The sequence below is a fragment of the Hyaena hyaena genome, unplaced genomic scaffold (genome assembly GCF_003009895.1).
Source record: "Hyaena hyaena isolate Hyena2069 unplaced genomic scaffold, ASM300989v1 scaffold_93, whole genome shotgun sequence".
NCBI classification, from domain to species: domain Eukaryota; kingdom Metazoa; phylum Chordata; class Mammalia; order Carnivora; family Hyaenidae; genus Hyaena; species Hyaena hyaena.
The window spans coordinates 1,504,541-1,530,055 of record NW_024080724.1 but is presented as its reverse complement, the minus strand read 5'-3'; the positions used below and the strand labels follow the sequence as shown (position 1 = coordinate 1,530,055).

At 48.9% G+C, this 25,515-nt stretch overlaps 1 protein-coding gene and 1 pseudogene across 2 annotated transcripts in view; both read left to right on the top strand.

Annotated features, from left to right (window-relative positions):
• Positions 1 to 25,515, top strand: part of TMOD1 (tropomodulin 1) — an 86,886-nt gene that overhangs the window by 3,086 nt on the left and 58,285 nt on the right. Inside the window, exon 2 of one of the 2 annotated variants that reach the window (XM_039234761.1) lies at positions 18,229 to 18,397. In XM_039234761.1, the coding sequence (XP_039090692.1) occupies positions 18,278 to 18,397 (120 nt within the window). In that variant the 5' untranslated portion in view covers positions 18,229 to 18,277. The remainder of the gene's footprint in view (positions 1 to 18,228; positions 18,398 to 25,515) is intronic. The other variant, XM_039234762.1, reaches the window with a different exon arrangement.
• Positions 20,831 to 20,929, top strand: LOC120233546 (annotated as a pseudogene).

The following is a 25,515-nucleotide window of genomic DNA, read 5'->3' as shown; positions in this document are numbered from 1 at the left end:
CATCTATCGATGACTCCTGCTGAGTCCAGGAGTCATAATGGCCTTTTCCAGTCAATGTTTTGATTTTTCAGTCTTACTAATGGACCAGCCAGGCTGCCAACATTTCTAAAGAGGCCAGTTCACTTTTCACTTAAAGCCAGAACACCAAATAGATCAATTATTTGACTACTCAGAGCCATTATCAATTTAAAGCCACAGTCCTGTTTCTATGGGAAAACATGAACCAGAGAGCATAATTCTGGGGGCATTTCCTCTCTCTTGTTTTGTTTTATAAAATCCTCCTTTGGTTAATCGTGAAAGGACCAGACTCTCTCTGCTCTTAATGATAACGAGAGAATGAGCTCACTGGAGTCAACCTAGGACACGTCTGGGAGATTTTCTTCGATGTTAGGAGGTGCCTTGCCTGATCCGAAAAACTAAACAAACTCAAGCATTTCTTCTGTGTCTCTTTTCCTACATCCTTTTGTTTTTCTCTCCGAGGAAAACAGATCTGTGAAAGGCTGAAGTTGCTGTGCCGGGGGAGGAAAACGGGGGAGGCCAGCCAAGTCCATGCACCCACGTGTTCCCGCCTCAGGCCATCTTTTCAGGGTCCCCAGCCTGAGTCACCGCTCACCCTGGGGCATCTGGGGTGGTGACCGCAGGGCCATTCCTGGAGATGATACTGATGGGTGATGAGTTGTGGCCACAGGGGTATTCGCCCTCCATGCCCCCGGGAATTGAGGGAAGCAGCCATGCCTCTTGACATCACTCAGCCTCCTTAATGGACTCCTCTTCCCATCCGTTCAATGGCGGTGCCACTCTCAACCCTACTCTCTTTCCACCCCACACCCTCCTACGATCCCATTTACTCCCATGGTCCAGAGACCCCCTACAAACTCACAACTCCCGCATTCATGTGTCACACCGAGACTGCTCTCCTCAGCTCCAGGCATCTGTCACTCCTGCCTTCCTGAAGAGTCCTTCTGTTCTTTTCTGTCTCCATGAATGGTGTTGGCAAGTACTCCAGTCATGACCCCAATTGAGTATTTGCCATCTCTCCCCCGGGCTATTGTCAGAGTCTCGTTAAAGTCTTTCCACATCAAGCCTTTTCTTCCATACTGCTGTCAATAGGTCTTTAGGAACCATAGCTCCGACTGTGTTATCCCTCTCCCTTCAGGGACTCCTCATTCCCTACCAGGTTCCTTAGCAATGAACCCAGGATCATCAAAGATCTGGCCCCAAGCTACTCCTCCAAAACCATCTCTTGGTACTCTCGCAAATACCCGTCCCTTCTGGTCATGCCTTCGTGGCTGCCTGTCTTTGGCCCTGCTGTTCCTTCTGCCTGGAATGCTGTTCTCTCCCTTCCTAACCTGGAAAACTTGTAATCCTCCTTTAAAGCAAAGCTCGTCGTTGCCTTACCTGTGCCCCCTCAGCCCCTAAATGGACCTCAGAGCACCAGCCATAGTGTGTTCTAACTGTAATCATCTGCTCACATCCTCATCTCTGACCAGACTAACAGCTTCTTGAAGGTGGTTTATGGCTGCTTTGTTTCTGCTTCCCCAGCATTCTAGAACTTGGTATAGTGTAGGGGCACTTGGGTGGCTCAGTTGGTTAAGCGTCTGACTTCGGCTCAGGTCATGATCTCACGGTTCGTGGGTTCGAGCCCCGCGTCGGGCTCTGTGCTGACAGCTAGCTCAGAGCCTGGAGCCTGTTTCAGATTCTGTATCTCCCTCTCTCTCTGACCCTCCCCTGCTCATGCTGTCTCTCTTTCTCTCTTTTTTAATTAATTTTAAAAAAAAAAAACATTAAAAAAATTAAAAAACAAAAAAGAACTTGGCATAGTGTAAGTATGTGACGATAAATGTGACGATAAATGACTGACCGTTGAATGGGTGAATGGGGAAACGGGCATGCACATGAAAGCCCAGTGATGGCCATGACAATCACAAGCCATCAACCAGCACCTACAGCGTGTTTTCCCACAGAACCATCAACTCCAGGAGGACAGAAACCACACCCGTTCTGCTCCCCCACTGACTCCGCAGCCCCTGTCAACCCCATCGCCGTAAATACAATGCATCCATGATCTCGTTTGACACTCCAGAATCCTGTAAGGGAGGAAGGGCAGGTATTATTAACCCCCTTCTGTTGATAGGACAGGGAGCCCAAATAGGAATTGTTCCAGGCCATCCAGTTGGGGTACGTATTCCAGAAAAATGCAAGTGCTTTCCTTGGACTCTCTCTTAGGGCCTCTCTAGCATGTGAATCACTTGGGATCTTATAAAAATGCAGACTCTGGCTCAGTAGGTCTGGGAAGGGTTCTGAGATACTGAATTTCTACTCCTTGTTTCTAATAAGCTCTAATCATTTTATTGAGCAATAGACTTAATTCCTACTAAGCTCTAATGAACACCTAGTAATGTGAGGCTGGTCCTCTATACAGAGACCCCCACACTTTGAGCACCAAGATGAGTGCTAGTCACCTCAAAGTTTTCCCTTGGCCATTGCATTGAGATGTTGTTTTTATTAAAATCTACAAACGAATTCATTTAAGCCCTGACTCCATATCTGGGGCTCTTTCTGGGCTTTTGTTTTTGTTTGCTTTTAATGGAGCACGTGCAGGACACCCCGATGGAGCCTAATGGGGCAGGTGATAGAGGCTCAGCACGTGGTGAGAGGGGGGAACAGGACGGGCACGTGGCTTGGCCTCTAGTGATGGGGCACATGGCTGCAGCACAGCCCGTGAGGATAGGGCCCCAGGCACGGCCTGTTGCCGGAAGGGTCAGGCTGAGCAGCGGTGGGTTATTTCCATCTTCTGCTACGTCCTCTCCTTCTCTGCATTCTAGAGAAATGTAGGCCCAGGCAGGGCTTTCAGTCCCAACTGCCCAGCACCTGGCCAGCCTAGAACCCCTCCTCAGACTCCTGTGTCCCCTTGCCTTTTGAGGGCACACCGCTTACAGGTGTGCTATCTGTGAGCACAGGGCGCGTGCTCCCAGAGCTGCGGTGGGGACCCAGATGCCTCCCTCAAAACCACTCAGAAGAGGGGTGCCTGGCTGGCTCAGCCAGTTGAGTCCAGCTTCAGCTCAGGTCATGATCTCATGGTTCATGAGTCTGAGCCCCGTGTGGGGCTCTATGGTGACAGCTCAGAGCCTGGAGCCTGCTTTGGATTCTGTGTCTCCCTCTCTCTCTGACCCTCCCCCATTCTCACTCTGTCTCTCTTTCTCAAAAATAAATAAATATTAAAAAGAATTTTTTTTAAACCACTCAGAAGATAAGGGTAAGGGGGAGCCCTGAAGAGGGACTCCTTCATTGCAAACCCAGAAGTTTTAAAAAGTCAGATTGGATAACAACACCATATGCATTTGTTTATGGTTTTCTACTGCATTCCATTTACACCATTAAAAGGGTTGAGATGGTTTAAAATAAACCTGCACAGACAATGTAACTGGTAAGAACAGAAGTTTGAAAAAGACAGGGCAGCAGGCTTGAAAATCGGGATTGTGAAACGCTGAGAACCTGACGGGAGCAGAGGGCCTTGCTCCAGCAGAGTGAACACACCTGTGCCCGCAGTTTGCCTGTCACCTCGGCGGGCGACTGGGTTCCCTTAAAGGCTGCCTGGAAGCCCAGGTTAAGAATGCCCAGAGCAGAGTAAGGAGAGGAATTCAGCCAGCGTCTTGGCTGAGTTGGCACGTGATTTTGAACACCCAAGTCAGCTCTGGGATGAATCACAACAGCCCAGGGGAAAGGGAGATGAGATGAACTGGGGGACCGTTGCATCTTATGAAAAGAACACCAGCCTTTCAGGAGAGAGAGGAGTCTTCTGAGCCCTCATTCTCAGAGTGTATGTCCCAATGGAACCCTCGGTTGAAAACAGTTCAGCATAGTGCTTCTGAGCATCAACTCCAGGGGCGCCTGGGGGGCTGAGTCTGTTAAGCGTCTGACTCCTGATTTCAGCTCACGTCATGATCTCACAGTTCATGAGTTCAAGCTCCGCATCAGGCTCTGTGCCGGCAGTGTGGAGCCTGCTTGGGATCCTCTCTCTCTCTCTCTCTCTCTCTCTATCTCTGCCTCTCTCTCTCTCTGTGTTTCTTAAAGTAAATACATAAACTTAAAAAAAAAAAAAAAGAACATGGACTCTGGAGACCATCTCCCTGGGTTCAAATCAAAGGTCTGCCAGTTACTGGCTGTGTAAAGTCAGGTAATTTTAAATGCTCTGTGCCTCAGTTTGTCTTTTCATAAATGGGGTTCTTGTGGGGACTAGATTAGTTATTATATGCGAATGTTTAAGACAGTAGCTGGGATAGTGTTAGCATGACACAAGTGTGAGCTACTATGGGAAGGCAGCGTGGAGTAGTGGTGATGAATATAGTCAGATTAAAAATGTCTGGGTTCACATCCGGGCTCTACTACTTACTAGCTCTGTGACGTTGGTCATTATATTAAGTTACATAGTGTTCCCCCACAATCCTGTCCCACTGGAACCTCAGAATGTGACCTTATGTGGAAATAGGGTCCTTGCAGATGTATTTAGTTAAGACGAGGTCTTACTGGGTTAGGGTGGGCACTAAATCCATTGACTGGTGTCTTTGTACAAAGAGGAATGGACATAGGCAGGGATGGAGGGCCTGTGACGGCAGAGTCAGTGATGTGGGTACTCGCCCAGGAGCGCCCAGGAGTATTGGCATCACTGGAAGCTAGGAGGGAGGCGTGGGACAACAGGTTCTCTTTCCAAGCCTCCAAAAGGAGCCAGCCCTGCTGACATTTGATTCCCAATTTTTGACATCCTGAGCTGCAACAGAGTAAATTTATGCTGTCTTAAGCCATCCAGTCTGTTAATTTGTTATGGCAGCCCTGGGCAATTAATGCAGTCAGATTACTGCAGTTTCATTTCTTCATCTGTAAAACGGGGATAAAAAAGTACCTACTTCACAGTTATTAAGATTGCACGACATGATCTATATAAAGAGCTTATCACCGCTCCCGTTACTCAGTATGTACAGAATAGCGCTTGCTATTATAAGGTACAGTGACGTGCCGGGCAGTAATAGCCCCGGGGGTGGGTTAACGGCATTCTGCTGTATGTCTGCATTAGAACGTGTGTACCCGAGGCCCCATGGCTGAATTTTCATGTGGCTCCCAGTGTTTTGCTAATATAGATAATAATCAGGTGATTTGTACATGTATCTTTGTACATTTCCAGGAGTAAACAAGGAGGATAAATTCCTAGAAGTGGAATTGCTGAGTCAAAGGGCATGTGCAGTTGGGTAGATAGGGCTCAGCTTGCCTTGACAGAAGGAAGACCAATGTGTGCTTCTATTCTGTGTGTCAGGGCCCGTCTCCCCCACGTCTTGTGAACGCTGGGTAGTCTCAGGCCTTTGCACCTTTGTCAGTGTGATAGATGAGAACTGATGACTCACTTCTCAATTTGCCTTTACATGATTGTGCGTGAGCTTTTTAGCCATTCGTATTTTTATGTGAATTGCCTGTTCCTTTCCTCATTCTACATTTTCACTGGGCTGGTTTTGTGGTTGTTTCTGGTTTGGTTTGGTTTCGTTTTTTGGTAAGACTCCGTTAAATAAATGATCCTTTTGTTCAATGTGCAGCACATAATTCCCCCATTTGCTGTTTGCCTTTTGGCATTGTTCATGGTTATTTTCATATTGGTTTTTCAGAAAACACAAAAACGAGCTTCGTAAGCTGTACCTTACATTAACACCTGCTGTGAGGCAAGGTGACACGCTGTGTTTGTAACATGGAGAATGAAGAGAGGAGTCCACAGGCTTTTCTACAAGCCAATTTTATTCTACCAGTACTTTTGCTTTATGGCTGTCCAAGCCAGGAATAATGTGAGCTCATTTATTTAACAAACCTGCCGTCAGCACCTGAGAAGTGCAGCCTTCCTGTTGGATCATGGAGGGAGGTTGGAGCTTGTCTTCAAGTAGCTTCCAGGCTTGAGGACAGACAGATGCAGTAAGATGATACTTCTGGTGGCCTCTCCCATTTTTATGAAGGTTATTTGTCTTGCTAGACCCTTTTCAACCGGGAGAACAATGACAGGGAAGAGGCTGGGCTCGGTGACCACTCACGGTGGGTCCAGCCAGGGGCGTTGCAGAGAGGTGGGGAGAAGGAGCCACCGAGAGGACTGTTACATGGTCTGCAGGCCGGCTGTGGTTGGGAGATGGTTTCAGAACCCTTTCCTGGAACCCTGTTGCTTACAGTGGTCCGTGTGGTGACTCAGATACCGTGATGACCTCAAGAGATGCAAAATGAAAATACACCCTGGTGCGTGTACACACATGCATGTGGCCTTTCTAATTCAAACCAGTGGCCAATTTTGACTGACATGTAGACCTCTGCAGCTCACTGTGTCTTGGGACGTGGATCGTAACAACTGCAGAAAGAGGCGAAGTTGAACACTGTTTTTAGTTTCCCTGCATTTCCAGCAGGTGCTTTCCCGTATGACTAAGAAGATGAGATCAGCTGGGGAAAATAAAAGCATAGAGGCCAAAAAACAAGTCTTTTAAAGATAGCTGGTCTCTGAGTCCCCATCCTCCCCACTCAGAGGCCCCAAGCATCTTTCCTAATAGAATCAGGCCTTCAATCTCATCTTTCAACTCCCCCACCAACCAGCATCCATTAGGACGTCAGCCCTCTGGAAGGCCTCATCTGGGACTGTGTCATCCCTGCTCACGTGCCTGTTGTGGCCCTCCCCACCAGCTCCAGAATCAGCCCAGAGCATCTTTGTGCATTTTTTTTTTTTATTGTTAGAGTGTTTCTTATGCAGATTGTAAATCCATGTCCTGGTCTTGTCGGTAATCTATGTCTTCTCCCTGCTGGGGACCCACAGACCCCATCTGTTCCTCCTTCCCTGTCAGCGCCCTGCGGGGTTGAAGACTGTGACCATGTCTCCCCTGGTCCTTCAACTGTTCGTCACATGGCTCCCTGCTCCCCTTCTCTGGACTTAGCACCGCTCATGAGAGAAGGTCCAGTTCACAAAAGAGGCCACCCACATGGCCAATAAACGCGTGAAATGTTCTCTGCATCATTAGCGATCAGGGAAGTGCACAATGAGATACCACTACCCACCTGCCATCGTGGCTAAAATGAAACGTACTGACCATAGCAAGAGTTGACAAGCTTGCAGAGCAACTGGGACCTCATACATGACTGGCAGAAATGTAACATTGTGCAGTTACTTTAGGAAACTGTTTGACAATGTCTGCTGAACTAAATGTGCTCTTACTCCATGAGCCAGCAATTCTACTCTAGGTATGTACCCAAGAGAAATAAGTGATTATTTCTACCAAAAGACATTTGTAGCCCTATTTATAGTTCCCAAATACTAGAAATAATTTAAATGTTCATTAGCAGTAAAGAAATACATTATATAATTCATTTAATGGAATACTATATACATCAGTGAAAAAGAATGAACTCACAACACAGATAAATCTCACAGATACAATGTTGAATGAAAGAAGCCAGACACTGGCACCTGGGTGGCTCAGCCAGTTAAGCGTTGGGCTCTTGGTTTCAGCTCAGGTCATGATCTCATGGTTCGTGAGTTCGAGCCCCACAATGGGACAGAGCCTGCTTGGGATTTTCTCTCTCCTTCTCGCTCTGCCCCTCCCCTGCTCACTCTCTCTCTGTCTCTCAAAAACTAAATAACCACTTATAAAAAGAAGTAGAAGAAGAAGAAGAAGAGGAGGAGGAGGAGGAGGAAGAAGAAAGGAGAAAAGATGACAGACACAAGAACATAAACACTTTGTGTTTTCATTTATATGATGTTCGAAAACAGTTGAAGCTAAACTGTGGTTTTAAAGGTCGCAGTAGTAGTTACCTTTGAGGGAGATGGACGGGAGCGGGTATAAGAGCTGGTGTGCCAGAAATGTCCTGTGTCTTCATCTGAGTGGTGTTTACACAGGTGTAGACGTGGAAATATTCAGGGAGCGGTACTCTCAAAACTTACACACTTGACTATATATAAAACCAATGCCTTAAGAACAAAAGAAAGAAGTCACCCCCCGAAGAGAAAGAGTGGGGTTCCAGAGCTGAGCTCCAGCAGGAAGCTGAGCAAGACCACCATCGCCTCGCTTTGGTCATTGTCCTTGGATTAATGCAGCTGAGATCCCACCATGATATGGGGGGGGGGGCGGCAGGGGGGCAATGCCCCACACTGTTGACTTACCCTGGGTCACCAGTCACTTGAGAGCCTCTAAATCCTTCTAGTGGCTGCTCAGCTACCTCCACCCATCTAGTGCTCATGGGGTTGACTTGCTGGGCCTCAGGCATTGTGGGACTGGGGAAGAGGGAAGGAAACTAGGAATCTGAACTCGATTATCCTTTATCTCATTTCCTCTGTACAGCACCCCTTGTGAGGTGAATGCTGTGCCTTCACTTTTTTCTTTTTTAATGTTTTATTTATTTCTGAGAGAGAGAGAGAGACAGCATGAGCAGGGGAGGGTCAGAGAGAGAAGGAGATACAGAATCTGAAACAGGTCCCAGGCTCTGAGCTAGCTGTCAGCACAGAGCCTGACAAGGGGCTCGAACCCACAAACCGTGAGATCATGACCTAAGTGAAGTCGGACGCTTAAGTGACTGAGCCACCCAGGCGCCTCTGTGCCTTCACTTTAAAAACAAATCCATGAATCTCAGAGCCAGGCAGGGGTTTTAGCCCAGCTCTCTGTGAGCCGTAGCCCAAGCTTTGCCTTTCACCAGGCTGACCAGAGAGGAGGCCTCAGCTGTAAAGTGGGGCTCATGCCCTGGCTCATGTACCCTGCTGGTGGACGAAGAGACCATGTGTGTGACACCACCCCAGGGGTTTCTGTGAGTGTTATCCTCCCAACTTAATGATAAGCTTCTTGAGGGCCAGGAAATAACTTGATGTCTGCCTGAGGCACAAAGGGGCACCGTGTCCTGCACATACTAGGTTCTCAGTAAATGCCCAATGAATTGGGTTGTAGAAACTGAGCTCTAGAGACATAGCAACTTGCCCAAGGTCACACTGCAAGTCCTCAACCAATAGGACTTGTAACCAGACCCCCTGACTCCCACCCCAATGCTCCTTCTGCCATTGCACAGGGGCCCCCACTTCCCGGTACCTTCAGGGACTGGAGATTCCCATGGGTTGTAAGATACTAGGGAAGAAGGAAAGGACCAGCCCAGGGGAGACAAGGCCGAGTCTGGTCCTGGGACCTTCAGCGTGTGTGTCCTGGGAAGCAGGCTGGGGACAGGTTGTGGGCTATGCAGTTGCAACCATACTCTCAGAAGGACCCTGGCGTGGGTGAATGCCCTGCAGTTACTCTCTTGAAATTCTTAAGTTTATCTTTGGATTCGTATGTTTAAGTGAAGTCTCATGGCCAACAGAGCACACACCGGGGCTTGGAGCCTTGGCTCACACGAGGTCCCACCTCCTGCTGCCTCCCTGCTTCCTGGGGACAGGTTCTTAGACTCCAGCTGCCTCACCTTCTGGTGCCCCCAGATGCCACCAGGTCCCCCACACCCCCAGACCAGCTGCCGCTGAGGATCTCTGGAGCATTCAGCTGGCAGTTCTGGAGGACAAGCCTCTTTTCCACCCCTGGTCCAGGCACTTAGTGTCCCGGCACGAAAGCCGGATGCCCTTGGATGGCCCATTGCTGTGCATTGGAGCAGTGGCCCACCGTGGGAAGGGGAGATGCCTGGCTTGGCTGTCTGGCCCCTCATCAGGGCAGGGTGTATGTGTCCTGCTTTGGGCAGGGGAAGGGAATTGGCAGCTAGTGGACTTAGCGTGCCCACTTTGTGTCACAGCACACAGGCACCTGTGTAATTGAGACATTAAATAATAAGTAAGAAAACTCTATGGCAGACTAAGAGCAAGACCATGAGAAAAAAGCAAAGCTTTAGAGCTTGGTACTTTGGCACTTTTTTCCCGATTTTGAATAGAGGACCCTACAGCCTTATTTCACTCTGGACCCAGACCCAGCAAATTCAGTAGCCAGTCCTGCCTGGGAGGATCTCTCAGCACGGCCGGGTGAGGGGTTGGGTGTCATGCAAGCCTTCCCTGGGGAAGCAAGATGGCAGGGGATGGGGACCTCAGAGGCCACTCTCTGGCTGGATCTCATCCCAGGTGACAACATGCCCCAAGGCACACTCACTTCTTGCCCTGCAGGGGACACAGAACTGCAGGCACGGAAGTGGCTGAGGTTTTATAAGCTGCCAAGGTCTCTGCATATTGCGTGGTTATTGGTATGATTATTGATCACATTCTAGGACCCTGTTTTAAACCTAACTATTGAGGAAATTAAGCCCCCCAAAGCTTCCATCACCTGCGTGTCAGCCCCTTCCACACCCTACCTGGCAGTCCCCACCCCCTCACCAACTGAAGGTCTGTTGGCTCTCTCTCCTGGTGGGTCACTGGCCTGGGATGGAATTTGGTTGTCCCCGGGCCTGGATCCCTGAGTGACCTGCACTGATGGCACCCTCTCACTCTGAGCCCGGCTGGGGCTGCATACTGAGATGCAGAGCTGGTCAGAGGGTGCTTCTCCCCCATCCCAGCACCCCCAGGCCCAGCCAGTGGGGGGCGGGGTGCTGAGGGGGTGGGAACACAGTGTTCCTGCTAGGCAGGGCAGTACTGTTGTGCTGGGAGAGGCCAGCCACTCGAGTAAGAAGCGGTGGGGGGGGGGGGGTGCTTCGGTCTCTGGAGAGACTGTGCCTCTAAGACTTAGCAGGATTTCCAAGGGCATGGAGGCCAGGAGAGAGTGCTCCAGGCTGAGTGGACATCCCGGAGGACTGAGATGTCAGAGGTGCCTGGGGCAAGTGGTCTGGCACAGCCAGAAAGGGAAGGCATGGGCTGGATCAGAAGCTGAGGAGGCCCAGAGGCTACAAGCTCTCCAATGGCCTCGAACCCCAGCCCAGGGAGTTTGCTATCTATCATCATAATGGGGGCCATTGAAGGTGGCATTCAGCTCAGTAGCAGCATCAGATCTGCTTTTCATAAAGATCATTTAGAGGCTGAGTTGAGTGTGGACAGGAAGGTAGGGGAACTGAGGCAGGGAGACAGGTTTGGGGGGCTGTTGTGACAGCCTAGACTTTAAAAAGGCAAGCCTCCAGGGGCACCTGGGTGGTTCAGTCGGTTAAGCATCCGACTTGGGCTCAAGTCATGATCTCACAGTTCGTGGGTTCAAGCCCCACATCGGGCTCTGTGCTGACAGCTCAGACCCTGGAACCTGCTTCAGATTCTGTATCTCTCTCTCTCTCTGACCCTCCCCTGTTCACACAGTCTCTATCTATCTCTCAGAAATTAAAAAAAAAAAAAAACATTAAAAATGTTTTAAATAAATAAAAAGGCAAGCCCTGTAGAAAGGGAGAGAGGGGACAGATAGGATGTGAGAGAGGCAGGTTTCTAGTCACAAAGGACGGCTAGAGTATGATTCCAATTAGATGAAGTACCTGGAACAGTCACATCCTTTGGGACAGAAATAGGGTGGCGGCTGCCAGGGGGTGGGGTGGGCAGGAGGGCAGAATGAGGAGTGTGTGCTTAATGGGGACAGTTTCAGTTTGGGAGCACGTTCTGGAGCTGCATGGTGGTGACGGCTATACAATGTGGCAATGCTTAACCGTTTCCTTAAAAAAGGTTAAAATGGTAAACTTTATGTTATGTACCTTTTATCACAATTTCAAAAAAATGTTTAAAAAATAGGTGAGAGAGCAAGAGGGAGAGGCCTGATGTGAGAGGGAAGGCATGGGGACCTCCCGGAGTGAGGGGAGAGGGAAGGGAGCATGCAGGCTGCCCACCCCCCCCAAGCTGGCCTGGGTGACTGACAGGCTGCACAGGTGCAAGTGCGGTCACCCAAGTGGGGAGCGGGTGGTGGTGGGGAGGCAGGGACCACGATCAGGGCTGGGCATCTCGGGCCTGGGGGAGTCCAGAAGCGCCTAGTAGGAGCCTGAGCTGGAGAGACTGGCTGAGAGTCATCAGCTTATCGCTGGTAACCAAACCCACATGGGAGAAGATGAGAAGCCCCAGGGGAAGCGTGAGACGTGAGAAGAAGGCAGAACCCAGGGGCCGGGTGGGCCAAGGAGCAGGCCTCCTCAGGGAGACTGAGAAGCGGGGGCAGAAGGGAAGGAGGGAAACCGAGAGAGTAGAGAATCTGAGCTCTTGTTCTTGTGGACCACAAGAAGAAGGGCTCATTCAGGGTGCCTGAGGGCAGTGCGAGAGAGAGGGCAGTCCCCCCAAGGACTGTGGGTCCCATGGGAATCCAGCATGAGCTACAGCAATCCAGGCCTGAGAGAGCAGGGCACTTTTGGGGACACGGTGTTCTCCATCTCTCAGTCCTGTGAATTCACCCTCCTCTGAGGACTCTCATTCCACCAGAAGCCTTTTCCCTCATGGCCTCCGCTTCCATGCACTCATGGTGGTCTCCTTTTCTCAACCCCAGCTCCCCCTGGTACCTGCCTCACTTTCTTTTTATGTCCCAGTTCAGTGCTGCTGTGGATTGGATTGTATCCTCCCAAAACTTGTACCTGTGAATAGGACATTATTTGGAAATAGGGTCTTTGCCAATGATCAAGTTGACATAAGGTCATGAAGGCAGGCCTGAATCCAATACGACTGGTGTTCTTATACCAAGGGGACACGTGGACACAGCCACGTACAGAATGGGGAGACTGCGCTCAAGGCTGGGAATGCCTCAGGCACCCAGAGCTAGTGGAGAGACATGGAACGGATGCTCCCACAGAGCCTTCAGAAAGAGCCATCCCTGCCAATGCCTAGATTTTTAATTTCTAGCCTTTAGAATTGGGAGACAAAATTTTCTGTTGTTTAAGCCAATCAGTTTGTGGTACTTTGTTAAGACAATCTCAGGAATTAATACAAATGCCAGGAAATAAAACCTCATTCACCCAACTCATCTTTTTCTTTTTTGTCCCAACCCACCTCATGGGTCATTGACTAGCTAATCAGTTGGTTGCCCTTGAGACAGGCACCCATTTTGTCCAATCAGCTGAGAGGAGGTGTCACGTGATATAAAGCATGGCTGCCCCCAGTGCCTTATCAAGTAGGGTAGCAGAATCAGCTCTCTCAAGAGGAACAGGGGACCTCTCAGGCACTAGTATCCCTGAAGCCAAGGGGAGAGAGAGGTGCAGGCTTCAGTGATGAGGGATCATGGCCTAAAATCTCTTTGATCAAAGTGTCTTCCAAAAGAGATGGGCATGAAAAGATGGGGTATGAAGAATCAACTTTGTAAATCAGCCTTTCTTCACCCATCATCAAGATGTTCACTGTGGCTGAAATAAGAAGATGGTATAACTGGAAAATATTCATTTGAACTTGTGGCTCAGCCCCTGCTGACCTCAGGGAAGTGCAGTCCATAAATCAAGATGCTGCTCCAGCACCTCCTTCCGGAGTTTTCCCCACGGGGGCGGATGCTGGAAAAGCCATTAGCAGAAGTGACTGGACCCACTTCCATGAAAGATTTAAAAGTGCATTTGGTACTCCAAGAACTTCCCCAGCCTCAGAGCTTTCATTTCTGACGCTTTTTGATGGATGGCCTCGGCCCTTAACCCACTAATTTTTACTATCCAACCTGCCGAGTTTTATTTCCTGGCATAGCTTGTAAATTCTATTTTTTCACGTGGATCAGTTGTTTAAGGCTTCTGCCCTTGAGAAGTGGGGTTGCCAGATGTGCCGCTAGTCTAATATATACAGTAGATTTGGAAGACTTTTAAGTCTTTCGATGTATTTCAAATTTATTGAGCTGCCTTTTTATCTTTCTCACCAGCTCTTACTCAGGACTCAATTTATAAAGCAGGTAACAGAGGCGCTTCAGATGGCCATGCAGGGTGCTTTATCACCCCCTTCCTGCTGGCCCCCCCCCTCTTGGGTTCCCAGCCCTCTCAGACCTGGTCCCATCTTTCTGTTTTAAAGATGGGAAAACAAAGGATCCAAGAAAAGAAGGGACTTGCCCAAAGGCCGAAGGGCACTAGACCCAAACCCAGATGGGCTCATTCTCTACTAGCACATTTACCAGGCACAGGGCTAGGCAGCCAGGACATGAAGACAAATAAGAGATATGTCACTATCTTAGGGGAATTACAGTCTGATGATGGTGCATGGGGGAGCAGGAGGGCAATGGGAAGGTGACCCCAGCAGCAGCAGCAGGGGCGGGAGCAGCCTCATAATAATGACTAGTATGTCGAGCCTGCATTGACCACACACCAGCCCCAGACTTTGCACCTTATCTGCTTGCCACCACCTAATCCTCACAACACCCTGTGGAGGGAGCGAATACTATTACCCTCTCACTGTACAGAGTGATTGTCAACCTTTTATTTTAGCAGCTGAGTCCTTTCTTTAAGGGAAATCTGACACGGAACCCCAAATAAATCCGGCAAAACCAGGCTGAGCCCCCTCACTAAGCCTTTCCTCCTTAACCCCCAGCAGGGGCCCTGGAGGAGCCTGAGATCTCCCTGAACACAGTTTAAAGACCGCCCATCTGATCCAACTTTTGGATGTCTCCAAGGGGGATAGGTTACCAGCAGAATTTCCCAGTCCACTTATGCTCATTTTACAGATGAGCAAACAGAGGCCCAGAGGAAGGAAGGAACTCAGCAAGGGTCACCTGGGGAGTTAGCACCACAAATAGCACTCCCACCAGAGTCCTAGGAATCTCAGCTCTGTGTCCATCAGTAACACCTCTTTTATTGGGAAATGGAGGCCTTTTATTAACAGCTAGGAACACCATCTCTTCCAAGCCATATTTTAAAGCCGAGCTTACAGTGGGCTCTGTGAACGTGGTTTTCACCTCCCTCCTCCCCTGCCCTTCCCCACCTCCGGCCCCCCACGTCCCTGACCACAGGAGGAAAACATTGCTTTGGAGAAGCCATTCTAGGAGCCAATGCGTAGTGTGGTTTGAAGCTGACAGCTTTCTAGTTTGCCTCAAGAGTCCTCCGTTCCTCTCAGCTTGTTTAATGTCATGCCTCACCCCTCCATAATATTCACAGGACACTTGACATGAGAAAGGGTCTTTAAATCCTCTGAAATAGGATTTTTGTATTCAACAGCACCTTGGAGGGTGTGCGTGGAATAGTAGCTCCCCTTCCCTGTGTGCGCTAAGAGGGAGGCTCTTTCAAGAGAGTTAATGATTACACCCGGCGGAGTGGCATTCCTGGAGGTGGCCTGCCACCCAACCCATCCCTCCTTCAACGGGCCCCATGGCCTCCACTCCCTTCTCTCTTCTTGCTCCTTCATGGCTCCTTTTCCGACCCTCCCTTGTCCTGACTTGCCCCTTCTCTAGGCTCCATCCATGACTTTTTTCCTAACGATGTTAGTGCATATCATCTAGAACATGGTTAAGCTGGCAAACTGGGAAGCTCCCAGGGTCCCAAACCTGTCCTTACTCATCCTGTCCCCAAGTCCCTTCTTGTGTGAGTCTGAGTGGCCCGGAGGTGAGGCTAAGACGGTTACCCAAACTTTGATTCATGGGATCCCAATCCTGGGATCAGTTTCTCAGACACATGGTTTCATGGTCAAAGACCAGGAAAATTCTCCTTATCATCTATTTCTCCTGGGGACCCCCAGTGTGTGGAAGCATACCAACATTTCTGAAAAGTTCTGCAGTCTCAAGTCCTGTGGAACTTTGTATGACCCAAAACCTGTGTGAGAGCCAAAGAATGTGTTTTGCAGCTAATTCAGAGGTGTCTCTGTGAGTTAGTTCTGGAAGCCTCTGAACCCTTCACTAGGGTCCCTCTTGGCCATAGATCCTCTCCTGCTCCACTCCAGAAAAGCCAAATTAGGTTATTCTCTGAGAACATTCATGAAGGTTTTGGTTTGTTTTTTTTTTTTTTTCCATCTATATCAGAGCATTGTCAGCTGCTTGTGCTTTCTTTGGAAGTAAATAGAACTGAAACAACGGGGACCCATTTATGGTCTGAACATTGTATTCTTGGGGTCTGGGCAAAGGAAGACGTCAGGCTAATCCAATTCATTCTTAGAAGAAAGGATGGCATTGGGGTTTGGGATATTTGGAAAGCAAGTCCTTTCTTATCAGGCCAGCTGTCATATTTCTCCTACAAATATGCTCCCATGTGTACAAACTTACATTAATAACACATATCTCTCCTTTCTGAAATGGAGGCTTTATCTGTCCGCTTAGCGAACTTTGGTTTTCATTTAAGTACACTAGTTGTTTTTAGTTAACCACTCTTCCAGCCTTTGGTTGGTTAGTTGGTTGTCTTTTCCTAGCTTTCATTTCTCTCTACATGAGAAAATCCCATCAGTCATTTCATGGATGACCATGCTGTGTGTGTGTATGGGTGCGCGTGCACATGCACGTAGGGGTCTCAAAACACAAACTGCTGTGACAAAGGAGATACTGACTATATTTGTTTGCTGGGGCTACTGTAACAAAATGCCACAAGCTGAGCGGCCTAAACAACACAAATTTTTCGTGTCAAGGATCTGGAGGCTAAAAATCCAAGATCCAGGTGTCAGCATGGTTGGTTCCCTCCAAGGCTGTGAGGGGCCACTGCAGGCCTCTCCCTCAGCTTCTGGTGGTTCGCTGGCAGTCTTGGTTTGTTGGAAGCGTCACCCTGATCTCCATCTTTATCCTCACACGGTGTTCTTCCTGTGTGCGCGTTCGTCCAAATTTCCACTTTTCTTAAGGACACCAGTCATGGTGGATTCGGAGCTCACCCTTCCCTAGTATGGCCTCATGTGAACTTAACTAATTATATCTGCAATGACTCTATTTCCAAGTCACATCACATTCTTATGTGCAGGGTGCTGCTGGCTTACGGATGTACTGGGGGCTAACTTCAACATATGATGGGTGGGGGGCACACAGTTCAACCCATAACACCGATCCTGTACACAATAGTATATTCCATTCTGCAGAGTCTAAGGAAGCCCCTAGCTGCTGCCTCACTTTTTAGCCCATCAGCTTCAGAAAAGAGGGTTAATGGCTCAGCTTACATAGGACAGATAAGAATAGACTCAAACACAGAGATGCTAGCACCTTCTGCAGCAAGCTGACATTTTCCAAGAGGAGAAGAGCCCAGGGTCTCCTCAAGGCTGTCTGATGGGATAAAGAAAGCCAGGTAGAAGAGGAAAGAGGTTAATTTCAGTAAACAAACAAACAAGCAAACAAAACAACCATCCTATTGAATGTGTGGCCCTGGGTTGGGCCTTGGGGAGGAGCGATGCAGCAAACTAAAACCCTGCCCCTGGGGAAGCCACAGAAGATGGATGTGAGCTGAGTGCGGAGGTGCACACCAGTGCTAGAGCCGTGATGAGCTTTGGTCAGTGAGGGGACACTGAGGCTCCACAGAGGAGGTGATGTGGGAGCGAGCCTTGTCCTGTTAGCAATTTTTGCCAAGAGGGAGGACAGAAGGCTTAAGGCAGATCCGGAATCAAATGGTAGTTCTGGCACTTCCTAGTAGTGTGATTAGTGTGTCACTCAACCTCTCTGAGCTGTGTGTTGTCATCTGTAAAATGGGGAGAAAAACAAATACCGACCTCAGAGGTTAAGTTAGAAGATTCTTGGGGCTCCTGGGTGGCTCAGTTGGTCGAGCATCTGACTCTTGATTTCAGCTCAGGTCATGATTCCAGGGTCTTGGGATCTAGCCCCACACCAGGCTCAATGCTTTAGATTCGCTCTCTCTCCCCGCCCTCCCCCCGTCCTTCTCCACCACTCGCTCTCTCTCTAAAATAAAAAAATTTTTTAAATAAGAAAAAAGAAAACCCTTGCAAAGTGCTTAATGTAGGGCTTGGATATGGTAATAAGGTTACCCATTATTGCTGGTGGCTTTTTGTGAGGATCAACTGAGATGTTACAGATGCAGGACCCGCATGCAGCAGGTGCTCAGATGATACCCCTTCCCTTACACAATCAGCTTTGGCAGAACTTCCAGCATTCATGTTTTCCATCAGGGCATGGAGTGGAAAAGGGTGGAGGGTTGTACAGAAGTGTATTTGAACTACTTGAAGAATAAGAGAGTTTTCAGGCATCTGTAAGCCCTTTACAGTCACCTGTTTATTCGGAATTAATGGCCATGCCAATACAGTCAGTTACAATTTATTCATTCACATGCCATCAGCATTTTTACCTTGCACAGTTTTATTGGAGAATTAATCCCACTTAGTGCAGTATCCCACTCTACTAGTTATCGTCCTGATGATTCATAGTACATGCCCAGCCACTGTGTAAATGACAAGTATGGATTTGCTCTGAGAGAGAAAATCCAAGAAGGGTCTTTCTAAGATTTTTCTCTCTCCAGTAGGTCATAGATCGCAGAAACTCAGAAGACAAGTACACATTCTCTTACAATGTCATACAGAAGAGAACTAGAGAAATACCGCGACCTGGATGAAGATGCAATCCTCGGAGCCCTCACAGAGGAAGAGCTCAGGACCCTGGAAAATGAGCTGGATGAACTGGACCCTGATGTGAGTAGGCACTAAAGGGGACAATCGTCACAGGTACGGGGGCAGCAGCCATTACCACTGGGGGGAGGGACAGGTGCAGACTTCTTATAGCTACCACTTCCTTTCCTTTGATGGCAATGACACTGGAATAACACTGCCCTTGCAGGTGTGTGTGTGTGTGGTGTTTGTCAGGGTTTTCTAGAACAACAGCATCAGTAGGAGGTGTGTTCATATAGGAAGAGAGTTATTACAAGGAATTAACTCACACAATTAATGGAGGCTGACAAGTCCCAAGATCTGCAGGCACCAAGCTAGAAGTCCAGGAGGGCTGCCTGGCAATGTGGTTCCAGCCTGGGTCCAAAGGCCTGGAGAACCAGCAGAGCTGACGATGTAGTTTTAGTCTGAAGGCCAGTGGGCTCATGACCCATGAGGAAGGGCCGATGTTTGAGTCTGAGTCTGCAGGTGGGAGAAAACTCAATTACCCAGCTCTACACAGTCAGACAGGAGGAAATTCCCTCCTGTTCCTGGGAGGGTCAGGGGTTTTTTTGTTGTTGTTGTTCCGTTTAGAACTTCAACTGATTGGATGGGGCCCACCCACATTAGGGAATAACTATTCCATGTACAACCTCCTAGAAGAGGAGCTAAAGTCCTTGAGTGATTCCATCCTCGACATCCCACAAGATAAGTACTACGGTGTAAAATTAACAACACTTAAAATATGACAATATAAAATCAATACCTCTTATGTTACACTGTAAGAGATTAAGAGAGGGGAAAAACAACAAAGCTATTTCCTTAACACACACATTCAAAACAGAATAAGGAGGCAACACTCGTGACAATTTTAGTTCTTGTTTCTCTAACTGGTCACAAGGTTGTAGCTGGTATTTATAACTACCTTCTTCCACTCCCCCTTCTGTATTGCCTCTGCCTTTAGCAAGCACCTAGTTGGTCATGATTCTCTGCCTGGTTGGATGACTCAAACCTTCATTCCTTTTTTTTTTTTTTTTTTTCTAGGAGAGAGAGAAAGAGAGAGACAGCGTGAGCAGGGGAGGGTCAGAGAGAGAGGGAGTCACAGACTCTGAAACAGGCTCCAGGCTCTGAGCTGGCAGTCAGCACAGAGCCTGACGCGGGGCTCGAACCCACGAACCGCGAGATCATGACCTAAGCGAAAGTTGGATGCTTAACCGACTAAGCCACCCAGGTGCCCCTCAAACCTTCATTCCTGAAGGGTCTGGACCATTAGTAGCCTTGCTTGGATCGGGTTGTTATAGTTTTCCATTGAATTTAATCACAGGACGCAGTAACAGTTAAGAAGGCCTTGAGCAATCTCTGTATTACTGGCAAATGCTTCCTTACCCCCATTGAGGGGCTACAGTCCAGATCTCCCTGGTAACCAGCGTCAGTCACCCCAGCCAGTACAGAAACCCCTTTTCCGCTTATTGGTTCAGTGGCTTGAGGAGCCCAGAGTGGCCAGGGCAGGGGGAGCAGTCTTAACTTCCAGTCCAATGGGATCATTATTGTGTCTCCTGGTGAAAGATTTCCTCCCTTTGTAACTAAGGCCTCTAGGCCAGAAGAGCACAAGGTCCCAGGAACAGGAAGCAAAACTTTTGCCCTTGGGTCACCAGGGGTAATAGTGAGGGGTTCCGATGCCATTTCTACCCTTGATTCCTGAACCCGTGAATCCCAGCTGGGGAGAAACAGCACCGTATATTGGACACTGATTCAGACCAGATAGAGCCTTCTGGAGAACCTTGCCCCAACCCTACAAGGTACCGCCACCTGGTTGGCACTGTAATGAAGTCTGCCAAAGCCAGTTCCACCATTCTGTCGAGCTAGCTGCCTTAGGGTAGGGAGGAACATGTGTCATAGAATGAATTCATGGAGAAATCAAGTACCAGAAGGGTCCCTTTCACTTGCGGAATGTGCTTTTATCATTGCATCTCATGCTTGCACATTTAATGCTCAGAATTTGCCTCTGCGGTCAGGGTAACAGTAGCAAGCAGCAGGAGGCTTCCCAATCAAGTCTGTGGTTTGGCCGGCCACCGTGAAGCCATGAGCAGGGCGGACAAAGGGATTCCCAGGTGGCCTACTAGACAGGGGGTCCTCTCTACACCAGGATACCCAGGTCAATGCTCAGCCCAGAGAAAGTAGATAGTGAATATCACTGAATTAACTGAATTTTTCATTTCATATATTTTTATATATTTTTAATTAAAAATTTCAGGGGTGCCTGGGTGGCTCAGTCCATTAAATCTCTGACTCTTTGTCTCGGCTCAGGTCATGATCTCATGGTTTGTGAGATTGAGCCCTGCATTGGGCTCTGTACTGACAGCGCAATGTTTGCTTGGGGTTCTCTCTCTCTTTGCCTCTCCCCTGCTTGTGTTTTCTCTTTCTTTCTCCCCCTCCTCCCCCTCAATAAGTAAACATTAAATAAAAATGAAACATTTCAGCGCTTGCTTCAGCAGCACTAACATTGGAACAACCCAGAGAAAATTAGCATGACCCCTGAGCAAGGATGACACACACAATCGTAAAACATTCCATATTAAAAAAAATGAAATGTTTCACACCTTTTTTTTTAAACCTGTCATTGTTCAACTGTGGTTTAACAGTGATCCATAACGAAAAGAACACTACTATACCATTTCACTAACCCTCAAGCAGTCACAGCTAGGGTAGGGACATTGTAGGTTAGCAGGAGAAACGTAGGAGGCTAGATGTCCCAGTTGCAGCCCTGACCCTGGCTCTTTCTCTCCATGTGACCTTGGGCTAGTTGCTGTCCTTCCCGAGGCCTCAGTGTCCCCAGCCGTGAAATGATGGAGTTGGTTGTTCCCTTCAGGGCTAAGCTGCCCTGAGCTTATAACCTGGTCTTATCTCCAGATTCAGTTAAATGCCATCTTTCTAGAAACCCCAGATTCCTATTCTAGGGGTCCTGGGTCCCAGGCACCATAGAATGACAGATCGCTCTTGCTATTCATGACTTTCCCTTGCATAGCCGTGGAGACGGCTCCTCTGGTGAGGCTGCCCAAGGGGGTTGGGAGGCAATGCTGGTGCGAGAGGCTTGGGTCTCCTCCTCTCTCCCCTGTACCCCTGGTCCCCCGCTCCCCAGAAGCCCAGGCTTTGGGAAAAAGAAGTGCTAGAGGCAAGGAGTAAGCAAGCTTCCAGCTCTATCGCTGTGAGGTTACTCTGTTGTGATTCGATCTGAGACCACTGTCACGTAGAATTATATGAATGAACACTTTAAAAAGTGAGAACGAAAGGAGGACATAGCTACCTTTGTCAGCTCAGTAAACATGGCTTAGCTACCTGTCAGGGGCCAGGCCCTGTGCCGGCCACCTCCAGGGGAGCCTGGCAGGGACCCAGTCCACTCAGGCTGCTGGAGTGCAGGTGTGATAAACAGCGTGTAAACAGCGTTCCTGTCACAGACAGGGAGCTCAGGGAGATGACTGGTTCTTACTGGTGGGAGGCCTGACAGAGCAGGTGACTGGGGCCCTGGGATTTTTCTGAGTCAAGAATTAAAACAAAAAATTTTAGGCCAAATGGAAGCCACGAGCAAAGTTCTCGTTCACGGAAGGTAATTGGGGATGGCAGTTAGAATCTCAGTGCAGTTTGTGTAGGGGGTTAGATGAACGTGGAAGGAGGTTTAGGCTGGATAATAGTGCAGGGAGAGGGGCGTGGATCGCATGGCCAGCTGAAGAGTTTAGACTTTCCTCTGTAGGCCTGAGGAATCTTTGAGGGGCAGTGACTTGGTGAGCTTGCTGATTTCAGGAGCTCTGAGGACAGATGGACCACAGCAGGTGCCAGCAAGATGGTTAGAAGATGGAAGTCCTGGCTGGTGGCGAGAGAGTCCCTTTCTAAAGATAAGGAAGGGCCCTGCCCTTCTCCACAGCCTTTTCACTGTATGTAGAATCTTTCTGTTCCCGGGGCAGAGAAGTGCAGGCTCCCAGGGGCCTTGCGAGGCCTGCTGCCTCTGGATTTCTCTGGCTGTTGGAGTTGCTCCAGGCCACCGGGTTAGATGAGGCTGTGTCTGCAAGTCAGGGAGGTGATACGAAGGGTGAGAGCCAAGCATCAGACCCGAGCAGGGGAGGGGGTAGATAGAAGAGCCCTCTCAGAACTGGGGGTGTGGGCCCTTAGGTCTTCTTGAGCCCCAGCTGGGAGCTCTGTTTCATCTCTAACCTGGCAAAGGGCTCTCCTGGTCACCCCACTCAAATTTCAAGGTTTCTGGCCTCAGCAGCAAATTCCCAAGGCCCCTGTGCCTCTCACACAGCCGGCTCCCCACAGCCTCCCTCCCAGAAGGTCAATGGGAAGGTAGGTGCCCACAGGAGGGATGGAGAACCCAGGGCCCAGAAAGCTAACTTCCCAAGCTCATGGGACCAGGGCGTGGAGACTCAGATTCCAGATAGACTCTGGGCCCTCAGCACAACGTCAGCTCTGGCAGGAGGAAAGTGAATGCGCGTTTGGATTCGGAGGAGGGTGGAGCAATCAGAGACCTGTGATTCTCATGCCGTTGTGGTTTCAAAATAGACATTTTCAAAGTCCCCTTTCTCTCTAAGTTCAAGGGCAAGGAAAGAGAAGTCAGAGAGAGGATAGGAGATAACAGAGGCCAGTGGGGTTTTTTTGTCCCAGCCACACAATCAGCCCCTTCATGGAGATGTCTCTGTTACCTGATTTGCAAGTCAGTGTGGGACTTTTGAAGAGATCTGGTGGGCCTCCCTGCTTTCTGGGAGCGCAAACATTCCAGCTCGGTTTCACCCGCCCTTGGCCCAAGTTCTGAGATCAGCACGAGGAGAGGCCAAAGGTATGCAGACCAGGAGAGGCCTCAGAGCCAGCCACCTGGGAGGGGCCCAGCGACCAGGATTCCAGGCCCCCAGCTTTCAGAGCAGGAGCTGACCACGAGAGGGGAAGGAGGCTGCTCTGGGTCACACGTCCAACAGAACCAGGTCAGGCCCACAGGTCCCCTGCCCTGTTACACTCTCCATGGCTTCTGTCTTCACTTCTGTCTAACACGTGCTTGTGTGGCACTTTCCATGCACAGACACCGTTCTGGGCCCTTTGAAAATATTAATTCATTCAACCATCATCATAATCCTGCAAAGCAAGCATTTTACAGATTAGAAAACTGAGAGGTGAAGTAAATTGTCCGAGGTCCCACATCGAGGCAGTGGGTGAGCCGTGACTTGGATCTCAGAGCCGCTCTGGAGCTTCCTGGGCATCTCAGGAAGATCGTTGGAGCCACAGATGTGCTCTGGTTTTGTAACTGGGGAGAGCGCTGTATGCCAGGTCATCCCGCTTTCTTCCTGGATGCAACTTGGAATGAGGTCCATGTTCAGTCCTGGCTCTGCTCCCAACTCAGGCATGCGCTTTCCCCCTCCAGGGCTCAGTTTTCCTATCTGTGAAAGGGATGCAGGCAGTCTAGGTGCCTTCAGATATCCACTTCGTCTCTAACCAGCTATGATTTTAGGAGCAGTTCCTGGCAGTCTTCATACCTGAATTCAGCTGACACTTCAGAGGGTTAGGTTTTCAGTGATGCAATTGTTAAGCCCCAGTGTCACGTGACGGAGTAGAGTACTCGGAGTTGGAAAGCAGCTTTGTTTGCAGCAGAGGGCTCCAAGCTTGTGCGCATGACAAAAAGACAGGAAAAAAAAAAAGTCCCTGAAACTTTCTTTCTCTCACTGTGCGGCCTGGAAAAACTCGAGCTTATCATGAGATTGGTGCACTCGGGCTCCCGTGGGAGAGGAGTGCTCCTTGTGCTAAAAGTGTCCCCTGTTGACTGATTCCCCAAGAGGATCTATCTGCCCTTTCTCTCTCTCTGGAGTTAAGTGGATGCTCCTCTGAGGCCGAGCCAACTCCTTGGTTCAGATTGCCTTTGCACCAGGGCAGTGGGGGAAAACAGGCCACACACAGAAACATTCAAGAATGACAGGTCACACTGCGACTTGTGCCAGGGCCAGTGTGTGGGCTATTATGGGATCAATAGGCGGCTAACATTCCTGGTGGTGCCACGGACAGAGTTTTCATGGATGATCTCATTCATTCCTCTGAAAGGAGGCATCATTTTAAAGATGGGGAAACTGAGGCCCAGAGAGATGAAATAACCCGCCCAGGATGCAACACAGGCAGTGCTGAGATTCCAGCCTACAGTCCTGAGTCATTAGCCCATGCTGTTAACCACCACCTACTATGAGCACATGTGGGATGGGGCCGGCCAGCAGGTAGGTGGGGGGACTTACCAGCAGGTTGTTTTTTCCAATCCGAATTCCTTTGAAGTTGTGTTGGTTTCTCCATTGATACTAATCCTTAAAAAAAAAAAAAAGAAAAGAAAAATGCCATCCAGGTAAAGAATTTACTTGTAAATATTGCTTGATAATGAAGCTTTGGGGAAAAGGAAGACTTTTGCGTGTCTCAGTAAAAGGATTAAAATATTAGCAAGAGGGAAGTTGGTAGAGATAATCCCAACCTTATAAAGAAATCGAGCTCTAGGCGTTGGTTTTGAAGTCAGCCATCGGGAGTCAATGGCACATTATAGCCACAGAAACAACAGTGGAAAGCTATAGTCTCCCTGCAGGGTCCGAAATAGTGATAGTAATGATAATGGTAATAATAGCTATTTTGTCTGTTGAGGCGAGACCTTCTTACATATGTGCCTGTGCTAAGTGTTTTATGGGCATCATCTCGTAAAATCACTACAAGGATCCTATGAGCTTAGTCTTTCAAGGTTGGGACCAAAACCATCCTAAGAAGAGAAATAGATGCCCAGAATCACACAACAGGTAGGCGATAGGCTAAGTTCAGGCAGACCCGGTTTTCTCAGTCCATAATATGCATCAAGAGTTCTGAGAACAAGGGGCCATGAACTACAGGAAGAAATGATGGAAGAAAAAACTAAGAACTGTAGAATCTCAGAGCTGGAAGGACACTTAGAAACCCTCTAGCCCTCCCTCCCCTCTAGCCCCTTGTGTATATGTACGTGATGCAGGGAAAGAAACCGCGTTTATGGCATCCCTCGTGGACACGTGTCATTCATTCACTTGGTTCATTCATTCACTTGCATTTCATTGACTCCTCATACCAACCCTATGAGGTAAGTAGTAGTATTGACATTTTAATGATGAGAAAAACAACAAAACCCCTGAAGC